Raw genomic sequence first — 12678 nt, forward strand, 5'->3', positions numbered from 1 at the left:
TCTCTCCCGTTTTTACTTCCTGCTTTGTTGTCTGCATGTGTTCGTGAGGATTCTTAAATTTGATTGGTTGAACAGCCTCCCCACTCACAGACAACAACAGATCCCCTGTAGAGAGTGCTGAATACAACTAGATGCTGGAACAGAGGAATTCTTCTCTGACAGGCCTGCTAAAAGTCTGTGGAAAATTGCAAAAGACATTCCTGCACCACCCACAGCAAAGTCCAGGCCAATATGAGGTAGAGGGAGAACCTAAGTAAGGAAGGAAAGAAAATAATACATCCTTCCAAAAGAAGAATGAACCTTGATTGGTGCAACACACAGACTTTATTAAACCAAAGAAAACAGAATTTTTTTTTTTTAATGCTAAGGTTCATTGATTTTCTTAAAAGTGAAGGACAGGAAGAGGTTTTGAATGTTCCATTAGGTGTCAGTTATGCCATTGACATGCTGTTCTCCCTTCGCCAGCTACAGGAGAAATGCCGCGAACAACAGATGCCCCTCTATGTTGCTTTCATAGATCTCACGAAAGCCATTGACCTCATCAGCAGATGTAGACCCTTCTTTGCTAGCAGTCTGATCAGACTACTAGCAAAGATGGGATGTCCACCAAAGCTACTAAGTATCATCACCTCATTCCATGGCAATATGAAGGGCACAATTCAGCATAGCGGCGACTCATCAAACCCGTTTCCTATCCTGAGTGGCGTGAAACAGGGCTGTGTTCTCGCACCCACACTGTGTGGGATATTCTTCTCACAGCTGCTCTCATGTGTTCAAGTCTTCAGAAGAAGGAACTTCCCTCCACACAAGATCAGATGGCAGGTTGTTCAACCTTGCCCGTCTTAGAGCGAAGACCAAAATACAGAAAGTCCTCATCAGGGAACTCCTCTTTGCTGACGATGCTGCATTAACATCTCACACAGAAGAGTGTCTGCAGAGTCTCATCGACAGGATTGCAGTTATCTGCAATGAATTTGGCCTAACCATCAGCCTCAAGAAAACAAACATCATGGGACAGGACGTCAGAAATGCTCCATCCATCAATATTGGCAACCATGCTCTGGAAGTGGTTCAAGAGTTCACCTACCTAGGCTCAACTATCACCAGCAACCTGTCTCGAGATGCAGAAATCAACAAGCGCATGGGAAAGGCGTCTGCTGCTATGTCCAGACTGGCCAAGAGAGTGTGGGAAAATGGCGCACTGACACAGAACACAAAAGTCCAAGTGTATCAAGCTTGTGTCCTCAGTACCTTGCTCTACGGCAGCGAGGCCTGGACAATGTATTTCAGCCAAGAGCAACGTCTCAATTCATTCCATCTTCGCTGCCTTCGGGGAATCCTTGGCATCAGGTGGCAGGACTGTATCTCCAACACAGAAGTCCTCGAGGCAGTCAACATCACCAGCAAATACACCCTACTGAGTCAACGGCGTTTGAGATGGCTTGGCCATGTGAGCCACATGGAAGATGGTATGATCCCCAAGGACACATTGTACAGTGAGCTTGTCACTGGTATCAGACCCACTGGCCATCCATGTCTCCGCTTTCAAGACATCTGCAAATGCGACATGAAGTCTTGTGACATTGATCACAAGTTATGGGAGTCAGTTGCCAGTGATCGCCAGAGCTGGTGACAGCCATAAAGGCGGGGCTAAAGTGTGGAGAGTCGAAGAGACTTAGCTGTTGGCGGGAAAAAAGACAGAAGCGCAAGGGGAGAGCCAACTGTGTAACAGCCCCGACTACCAATTTTATCTGCAGCACCTGTGGAAGAGTCTGTCACACTAAAATTGGCCTTTCTCGCCACTCCAGGTGCTGTTTCACAAACCATTGACCATCTCCAGGCACTTACCCATTGTCTCTCGAGACAAGGAGGCCAAAGAAGAAGAAAGATGTCTCGGTGAGTAGCACTCTCACCTCCGAGTCAGAAGCTTTTGGATTCAAGTCCCACTGCAGAAACTGCAGCACAAAATCTCGGCTGACACTCCAGTGCAGCATTGTGGGAGTGCTGCACTGTCAGAGGTGCCATCTTTCAAATGAAACAATTAACCAAGGCCTGCTCAGAGAGATGTAAGTGGTCCCAAGTCAAGAAAGAGCAGACGAATTCTCCTTGGTGACCTGGCCAATATTTATCCCACAATCAACATTACTAAAGCAGATTATCTGGTCATTTATCAATTGTGGTTCTTGAACCTTGCTGTGTACAAATTGGTTGCTACATTTGCCACATTACAACATTGACTACATTCCAAAAAGTACTAAATTGGCTGTAAAGCGTGTTGAGGCATCCTGAGGTTATGAAAGGTGCTATGTCAATGATAGCGGAAAGCAAAACGTGAGTGCAAAGGACAAGGCTGAAATGTTTGCAACCATCTTCAGCCAGAAGCGCTAAGTAAATGATCCATCTCGGCTTCCTCCTGATGTCTCCACCATTACAGATGACAGTCTTCATCCAACTCGATTTTGTCCATGTGATATCAAGAAATGGCTGAAGCCACTGGACAAAGCAAAGGCTATGGCCCCGATAACATCGCGGCTGTAATGCTGAAAACATGTGCTCCAGAACTAGCCGCATCCCTAGCCAAACAGTTCCAGTATAACTACAACACTGGCACAAACCTTACAAAGTGAAAAATTGCCCAGGTATGTCCTGTCCTTAAAATGCAGAACAAATTCCATCTGGCCAATTACTGCCCCATCAGCCTACGCTCAATCATCAGCAAAGTGGTGGAAGGTGTCGTCAACGTGCTATCAAGGGAAATTACTCACCAATAAACTGCTCACCGATGCTCAGTTTGGGTTCCATCGGGACCACTCAACTCTAGATCTCATTATAGCCTTGGCCCAAACATGGACAAAATAGCTGAATTCAAAGGTGAGGTGAGACATCACGGCAGCATTTGACCGAATGTGGCATCAAGGAGCCCTAGCAAAATTTAAGTCAATGGGAATCAGGGGAAAACCCTCCACTGCTTGGAGTCATACCTAGTACAAAGGAGGATGATTATGGTTGTTGAAGGCCAATCACCTCAGCCCCAGGACGTTACTGCAGGATATCTTCAGAGCAGTGTTCTAGATCCAACCATCTTAACATCGTTCAGTTCCATTTGCAAATCCTTGGATAATGAAGCAGTCCGTGCCCGCATGCAATAAGATTAGGTTAACATTCAGGCCTGGGCGGTAAGTGGCAAGTAACATTCACGCCGGACAAGTGCTGGGCAATAACCATCTCCAACGAGAATCTAACCATCTCTACTTGACAGTCAACAGCATTACCATCGCTGAATCCCCAATCATCAACATCCGGGGTTATCACTGACCAGAAACTTAACTGGACCAGCCATATAAATACTGCAGCTGTGAGAGCATGTTAGGAGGCTCAGAATTTTGTGGTGAGTAGCCCACCTCCTGACACCACAAAGCCTGTTCACCATCTACAAGGTACAACTCAGGAGTGTGATGGAATACTATCCATTTACCTAGATGGGTGCAGATCCAACAACACTCAAGAAGCTAGACACCATCCAGGACAAAGCAGCCCACTTGATTGACACACCATCCACCACCTTAAACATTCACTCCCTCCACCACTGATGCAGCGTTATTGGAGTGCGTGCCATCTACAAAAAGGATATGGACAGCAGGCATGGGAACAACAGCACCTTCAAGTTTCTCTCCAAGTCACACACCATCCTGTCTTAGAACTATATCACCACTCCTCCATCATCGCTGGATCCAAATCCAGAAATCTATGCTACGGGGATTACTAGATCTTTGTGGGCAGCTTTCTTTGATGTCAGCAGTGAATGCCATCACTTTGCCACTGAATGTGAAATCCAGTTTTGGATCAGTTGTCAAGTTTGTTATAGTTTTTCATTATTTATTTCATGCAGTTATCTCCCTCTTTAACAAATTCCACTGAAACTATTGCCGGTGATCCTTTACATGTATAATTTTCTTGAAACAAATATATTTCATAGTGTTAAAAATTACTTATTGTCTTTCAATTCTTATAAATTAATTTTAGGGATTACATCAAAGTTATTCAATGATATATCACAAAGAAATTTGAACAATTGAAAGCTGCCTTTATAGACTTCTTTCAGGTTCATTTTGTGTTTCTATTGATAGGAATAAGATCTTTTATTTCTCTCCATCCAGTGTTAGCCTGACCTGTCACTAGTTCAAGCATTGCTTAGGTTTAAGGTGAAGAAAAACTCCAATATGGGCAGCCAAAGTACTTTAATCCCATAGAGCATCAGTGCAATAGTTTAATTTCCAAATTTACCATTGAATATATGATTGTAGGAACATATTTTAAGTTCTTCAGTTGTTCAATCTAAACTGGACAGAAAGTAATTTTGGTTACTACCTTAGATCGTGTTTGATGATCACCTCATGGAATCATACCTTACAGGAGGTGGGTATTTGGGCCATTATGCCTGTGCTGGTTGTTTGAAAGAGCAGTGCAATTAATCTCATTTTCCTGCTCTTTCCACACACCCCTGCGTATATTTTCTTTTCAAGTATATATCTAATTGTTTTTGGAAAGCTGCTGCTGAATCTGTTTCCACTGCCCTTTCCAGTACTGTGTTCTGGGTCATAACAACTCATTGCTTTCTAAACTATGTTCACATGTCTTTTCAATTATATCTGAGAAACTCTGCACAGAGAAAAATGAAACAAGAAATAGATCTAAAATACAGAAATTAGTAAAAATAATAATGGATTTATATCTTTAAAACTGGGCATTATAAAAATTTCTGGATTGCTCATTCGAAAAAAATGGCCTTTTTTAAAATTCTTTCATGGGATGTGATCATTGGCAAGGCCAGCATTTATTGACCATCCCTAATTGCCCTTGACAAGTGAATGGATTGCTAGGCCATTTCAGAGGATAGTTAACAGTCACCACATTGCTATGGGTCTGGAGTCACATGTAGGCCAGACCAGGTAAGGATGGCAGATTTCCTTCCCTAAAGGAAATTGGTGAATCAGATGGGTTTTTACGCCAATTGATGATAGTTTCATGGCACCATTACTGAGACTAGCTTTCAATTCCAGATTTCTATTAACTGGTGGGATTTGAACCTGTGTCCCCAGGGTATTAGCCTGGGCCTCTGTATTGCTAGTCCAGTGACATTACCACCACGCCACCATCTCCCGCTGTCTGCAACAAAGCCAGAAGGGTGACAACTTTATGGGTGTTCCCAAATGGGACAAATCTGCACTACTGCAAAATGCTCCAAATGAACTAAGTTGCAGGCCTCGAACAGGGGGAAGGTACCCTTGTTTTATCATTGGCGAGCACTCACGTCACAAGTGCCTGCCAGAACAATAGACAGAAGCAGCATCACTTTATAATTTTTAAAGTTTTGAAGTGCTTATCAGTCCCTTCTATAGCCTGCCATATGCTGGCAGAACCCCTAGTTGTAGCTCACCTGGGCCATCCTAAGGTCAGTATACCTCCTTTCACCAGTATAGCCGCCAAGCAGAGAATCTCTGGGAATACCCTCCCTCTGGCTACACCAGCTCTGACAGGCATCATGTGGAACGAGATTCTATGGCAAACATGAATCCCTGGATTCTCATTTTGGAGGATGGGACTTAGCATATCCAAGACCTGGCCTAATTCACATGCTTTCTGCCTCACTCTTGCCAGACTTCGAGGGAGTGCACCAAAATCTCAATGGATCTTTGGGGCCATGGTTAATATAAATGACCACAGACAGCTCAAATTAACTGCTCCCTGCCTGTTGTTAATTGCATGGAGTGTCAATCTTGAGGAATCTAATGTGCCTGGGAGGTTACTGAGAGAGGTGGGATGTTCAGTTCAGCAGCAGCAACTATTAAAAGCCTGTTGTTGCTGTTTAAAGGGGAGTAGCATGCAAAGTTTTCACTGATGGAAAAGATAGGAAATTATGGGAAAACAATCAATCACCTTTTCAAGATACTGCCTTCAGATCCTGCTAGATAACGGACAAGGAATTTACAGTTATTGTCTTTCGGGCCGAGAGGCACCTTCTCATGGAAAAGCTGTCCATATTACAGAGCAAGCGATGACAGAAACTGTGAACACAGTCTCCCGAACCCAGGAATTATAAGAGCACATCTTTGGCAGGCTTGGGAAAATGTCCATGTTAACAGTATATATCAGTTGCACAGTATATAACATATTGGCCAGGCACAACTTCAATCAATTGAAGAGGGGCCTTGAATCATAAAATGGTTACAGCACAGAAGAGGGCTATTCAGCTTGTCGTGTCTCAGCTGACTCTCTGCAAAAGCTACTCACCTAGTCATACTCCACCACCTTTTCCCTGTAGGCCTGCAAAATGTTTCTGTTCAGATAATTATCCAGTTCTCTTTTGAAAGTCAAGACTGAATTTGCCTCCACCACTCTCTCAGGCAGTGCATTCCCGATCCTAACCACTCATTGTGTAAAAAAATGTTTTTCCTCATGTCAATCACCTTAAATCAGTGTCCTCTGGTTCTGGATGCTTCCACCAATGGGAACAATTTCTCCCCCTGTGCACTGTCCAGACCCTTCATGATTTTGAACACTTATCAAATCACCTCTTGATCTTCTCTTCTCCAAGGAAAACAGCACCAGCTTCTCCAATCTATTCAAGTAACTGAAGTTCCTCATCCCTGGAACCATTCTTGTGAATTTTTTCTGCACTCTCTTTAATGCCTTCACATCCTTCCTAAAATGTTCCTCCCAGAACTGGACACAATACTCCAGTTGAGGCTGAACCAGTGTTTTACACAGGTTTGTCACAACTTCTTTGCTTTCGTACTCTATGCCCCTACTTATAAATCCCAGGATCCCATATGCTTTATTAACCACATTCTCAACCTGCCCTGCAACCTTCAATGATTTCTGCCCATATACACCCCCCACGCCCACTGTTTCTCTGCTCCTGCACCTCTTTTAGAATTGTACCCTTTAATTTATATTGCCTCTCCTCATTCTTTCTACCAAAATGTATGCCTCCACACTTTTCTGCATTAAATTTCATCTGTCATTTGTCCACCCATCCTACCAGCCTGTCTACGTCCTCTTGAAGTTTATCACTATCCCACTCACAGTTCACAATACTTCTGATTTTTGTGTCATCTGCAAATTTTGAAATTGTGCCCTGTACACCCAAGTTTAGGTCATTAATATATATATCAGAAAAAGCAGGGGTCCTAACACCAAACCCCTAGGGAACTGCACCATATAGCTTCCTCCAGTCCGAAAAACAATCGTTCGCCACTACTCTCGGTTTCCTGTCATTCAGCCAACTTCGTATCCATGGGCTCTAACTTTGCCAATAAGCCTGTTACGTGGCACTTCATCAAATGCCTTTTGGAAGTCCAACCACATCACATCACTCGCATTAGCCTCATCAACTCTGTTACTTCAATAAATAATCTCAAGCAAGTTAGTTGACCACAATTTGCCCTTAACAAATTCATGCTGGCTTTCCTTAATTAATCCACATTTGTCCACATGACTGTTAATGTTGTCCTGAATTATCATTTCTAAAAGCTTTCCCACCACCAAACTGACTGGCCTGTAGTTGCTGGGCTTACCTTTACACACTTTCTAGAACAAGGGTGTAACATTTGGAATTCTCCCGTCCTCTGGCAACACCTCTGTTTCTAAGACGGTTTGGAAGATTATGGCCAGTGCCTCCACTGTTGCCACCCTTACTTCCTTCAGTATCCTTGGATGCATCTCATCCGGTCCTGGTGACTTATTAACTTTAAGTACAGCCAGCCTTTCTAATACCTCCTTTTTATCAATTTTTAGCCCCTCCAGTGTTTCAACTACTTACTCTTTCACCATGACTTGGGAAGCATCTTCTTCTTTGGTAAAGAAAGATGCAAAGTACTCATTTAGTACCTCAGCCATGCCCCCTGCCTCCATGCATAAATCCCCCTTTAAGTGCCTAATCAACTCCATGCATAAATCCCCTTTAAAGAGGAGGTAGTTCAGGTACACAGTCAAAGGTACATTCCCACGAGGGGGAAAGGCAGAACTAACAAATCCAGAGCTCCCTGGATAATAAAAGAGTGAGTAAGATGAAGCAGAAAAATCAACTCCATTCCTTTTACCACCCTTTTACGAATTAATGCCTATAGAAGACTTTTGGATTTCCATTTCTGTTAGCTGCTTACTCTCGCTTTACTTCTCTCATTTGTTTTTGCACTTGCCCTCTGAACCTTCTATATTCAGCTTGATTCTCAATTGTGTCATCCACCTGATGTCTGTCATATGCATCCTTTTTCTGCTTCATCTTACTCTTTTATTATCCAGGGAGCTCTGGATTTGTTAGTCCTGCCTTTCCCCCTCGTCGGGATTTAACCTGACTGTACCCGAACTACCTCCTCTTTAAATAAAAACAAGAAATGCTGGAAATACTCAGCAGGTCTGGCAGCATCTGTGGAGAGAGAAGCAGAGTTAACTTTTCAGGTCAGTGACCCTTCATCAGAACTGGCCATTGTTCTGTTGCAGTTTTGCCTGCCAATCTTTGATTCCAATTTACCTGGGCCAGATCCGTTCTCACTCTATTGAAGTTGGACTTCCCCCAATTAATTATTTTTACCCTGGATGGCTTCTTGTCCTTTTCTATAGCCAACCTAAACCTTATGATGCTATGATTACTGTCCCCTAAATGTTCAGGTACTGACACTTGATCCACTCCACGCACCTCATTCCCAGAACCAGATCCAGGAATGCCTCCTTCCTCATTGGACTGGAAACATACTGATGTGGAAAATTCTCCTGAGAAATTTGAGAAACTTTTTCCCCTCTCTGCCATTTACAATCTTGCTATCATAGTCTATATTCGGATAATTAAAGTTCCCATTATCACTACTCTATAATTCTTGCACCTCTCTGTAATTTCCTTACAAAGTTATTCTCCGAGAAATAATTTTTTTTTTTTACTAGTTTAAGTTGCACCATTTAATGAGTGGTCCTGAAATGAAGCATTGTGAGATCTTTGTAGCTTTAAGAGGGCCTTGTACATTGTTTAAACAAATTGCATGCAAGTGATGCTTTAGTATCTCTGCACATTCATTCACAAAGTCAATTCAGAAAATATTGCTTTAAAAGGGAACTCTCAACCTATCTTACAAATTGAAACATATCTTCACTTTTTTCTTTTTAGACCAATTTATTTCAACTTAGAAAGAGGATTAAAAAGAAAATATTACTTACTGCCTGCTTGTCCATTTGTCCATGTTTGATCCTTGTTGTTGGAGACTTGTTGAAACACTCCACAAATCCATGGAAAATGGGTGCAGAGGAGGGAGAGAAATGTTTGACAGTAGCTTTCCTCTTTGCCAAGAGCAGATACTAGGATGGTCCGTGGCAAGTCCTCAGGCTCGCATTGGTTGTAATGCCGGTAGCCATCCTTTGTTAAAAGGCCCTTTTCCAGTAAGTCACTTAATAAGACTTGGAATTTCGAAGGAGGTGCTTTCGAAAGTACATTAATTAGGCCAAGAAGGGATTTTCTTGAGTGAGTCATACCTAAAAAAAAATTGAGTTTGTGAAGATAATTAATGATCACAAAACACACAAAAATCCACAAATAGACACTGGTGTTTTGAATGGATTGTTTTCTAATTGGAAGGGTCAGCTCTCTTGTGAAATAATGCATGTGATTTCAGCTGGAATGGCTACCAAACGTATGAATCAAGTAACAATTTCTGACCTCAGGATGTTGCTTTGCGGGAACAACAAAGCCAGATTCTCCCTATTTGTAATTGTAACACTGCATTAAACATTAAACATTAAATGATCTACCAACAAATACCTGAAAATTGTCTGAGGCGAACCAAACATTGGACAGTTTCCTTTCCCGGTGCTTGGGGCACAGGGCATAGCCCTGCAAGATTGGTTGTTTCTGCCTTTGTTTTCCTTGCAGAAAATGGGGGCATTGTTGTTTAATTTCTACCCTTTAGTCTGCAGAGTTCCAGAGTGCTGTATTTTGGATGAGATGAGAAGTTTTTCAGAAACACTACTTGTTTAGATTAATGCAAAAGATCTGATTATTAGTTGAAGTGTCCTGGACCTTTTTTCCCCTCACGTTGTCTAATGTTCCTTTTGCCAATTAAAATGGTCCAGGATTTGCGGTAAAAATAATGATGAAGCTAACCAATATTAAAGAGTAAATCGGACAGCAACTTCAGTTGTCAGCTAAACATGGAAATCAGAAGTTGTTGTTCAAGCTGCTCCTGAAACATCACTATACCTGAAAACCACGAAGAGACTCTGCTTTGAAATACATGCAATGACATGAATCTCCTGCACTTACCCAATAGATGCCTACTAATTATGCTACAAAAATTTAGGGCTTGCCCATTCAAGTAGGTAAATTTTTAACATCATGGTAAGTCTTAATTAACACCCAAAAAACTCCTCTGTCACTGAAAATTAACTGTATGTGTCAGCTGTGGCTCAGTTGGTAGCACTCTCGCCTCTGAGTCCAAGTCCCATTTCCAGGACTTAAGCATCATAATCAAGGTTGACACTCCAGTGCAGTACAGAGGGAATGCACTGGAAATGCTGTCTTTCAGATGAGACATTAAACCGAGGCTCTGTCTGTCCTCTCAGATGGGCATAGGAGATCCCATGGCATTATTTCAAAGAGCAGGGGAGTTATCCCTGGTGTCCTGGCCAATATTTATCCCACAATCAACATCACAAAAACTGATCACATTGCAGTTTATGGGAGCTTTGGTGCAGATACTGGCTGCAGCCTTTCCTATAGTACAAGAGTGGCTACACTTCAGGAATACTTCATTGGCTGTAAAGCACTTTGAGGCATCTAGTGGTCATGAAAGGTGCTATATATACACAAGTCTTTCTTTCTAAAATTAACTTTAAATTTGTGGAGTCTCATTCCTTCAGATTTTAATTATTGTTGGAGATTTTTAAAAAATTAAAATATTTATTCTTTTTACTTTTTCTTCTGTCACAAACCTATCTTTATTTCACAATCTATACATGATTTGACATTGAATTTACATTTCCTATTCCAGACTCCATGGCCCCGATATTTACTTGGGAGGGGTTTCGGAGCAGTGGTGGTGGGTGGGGGGCGGGGGAGGTGTGGGTGCATGAAGCGTTATAACTGGGAAACCTGTTAAATGCAGGTTTCCCCGAGTGGTGGAGAGTTTTAATTACAAAGTGTGCATGTTTTTCTTTGGAACAGATTCCCTGCCCGGAAGCCAGCCTGACTGACATTCACATATTCACATATTATTACAGCGCAGAAAAAAGCCATTCAGCCCATCGTGTCTGCACTAGCTCTCCGAATGAGCATTTCACCTAGTGCCACTCCCCCGCCTTCTCCCTGTAACTTTTCACATTCTTCCTTTTCATATAACTGTCTAATTCTCTTTTGAGTGCTTTAATTGAACCGGCCTCCACCACACTTAGGTAGTGCATTCCAGACCTTAACCACTTGCTGCGTAAAAAAGATTTTCCTCATGTCACTTTTGCTTCTGTTAGCAAATACTTTAAATCTGTGCCCTCTCATTCTTGATCCTTTCATGAGTGGGAACAGTTTCTCTCTATCTACTCTGTCCAGATCCCTCATGATTTTGAATACCTCTATCAAATCACCTCTCAGCCTTCTCTTCTCCAAGGAAACCAGTCCTAACTTCTCCAATCTATCTTCATAACTGAAATTCCTCAGCCCTGGAATCATTCCCTTGAATCTCTTCTGCACCCTCTCCAATGCCTTCACATCCTGGCTGACTGTTGGGCAAGGAACATGCCAGAAAAGACTGAAGTGCATGGGCAAGTAGGTTTAATGGTTGCTGAAGATGGAGGTTGGTGATCAGGGAAATGGTGGTGGTGGGGGGGATCCCACAGGAAAAAAAAGGGTGACGAATCGGGAGCGTGGGTTAGGTGGGTGATGGTGGTAGTTGGGGTAGGGTGGGGAGATTGTGATGGTGGGAGTGGGGAGAGGGAGGTTTACAGCATACATTTTTTGGGCCTGGAGGAAATGCTCCTGCCCCTCCTGGCCCACAAGCAGTGCTATAAATGGCACTTAGCTGATGGATCCAGCTCTTCTTGCCTCCTTTTGTCTACTTCCTGAGGCATGGAAAACCAGACCAGACCAAACTAAGAATCTTATTAAATGAAGGCACGCAGCCTCCTTAAAATGTTTCAATGAAACCCGTCTCCTGAGAGTAAATTGGTTGCCTGCCCCTTGTCCCTTCTCCATTAAAACTAGAAATGGGTGGGTTCAAAATGGGCTAGGTTCCTGTTTCAGATTTTTATCATTTTAACTTCCACCCAATCCAAACCCACCCCTTTCTGTAGGTTCCCTGCGTGTCTCCGTAAGGATTCTTTACTCTGTTTGGAGGAGATACACAGTTTCTTGCCCTGTTCACACAGGTCGCAGATCCCCTGGAGTGGGCGCTGTACTGCTTTGGATTTCTAATCATTGCAATTTTCAGTGCAAAAGCCCATAGAAAGTCTGTCGGTATGTGCAAATGTAATGAATGGCTAGCGTAATTTCTTCACTGTTGGCCGCAAAATCCAGGCCAATATTCCTGTGTCCTCTGGTTACTGACACTTCTGCCACTGTAAACAGTTTCTCCTAATTCACTATTAAAACCCTCTTATTTTGAACACCTCTATTAAATCTCCCCTTAACTTTCTCTGCTCTAA

The 12678-nt window shown here is 42.7% G+C and overlaps 1 protein-coding gene across 2 annotated transcripts in view; it reads right to left on the minus strand.

Annotated features, from left to right (window-relative positions):
• The window catches only part of ciita (class II, major histocompatibility complex, transactivator), a 111870-nt gene that overhangs the window by 83882 nt on the left and 15310 nt on the right, over positions 1-12678 (minus strand). For both annotated transcript variants that reach the window (XM_068056383.1, XM_068056382.1), the window contains exon 2: positions 9211-9522. In XM_068056383.1, the coding sequence (XP_067912484.1) occupies positions 9211-9520 (310 nt within the window). In that variant the 5' untranslated portion in view covers positions 9521-9522. The remainder of the gene's footprint in view (positions 1-9210; positions 9523-12678) is intronic.

Source organism: Heterodontus francisci, chromosome 24 (genome assembly GCF_036365525.1).
Source record: "Heterodontus francisci isolate sHetFra1 chromosome 24, sHetFra1.hap1, whole genome shotgun sequence".
Lineage (NCBI taxonomy): Eukaryota > Metazoa > Chordata > Chondrichthyes > Heterodontiformes > Heterodontidae > Heterodontus > Heterodontus francisci.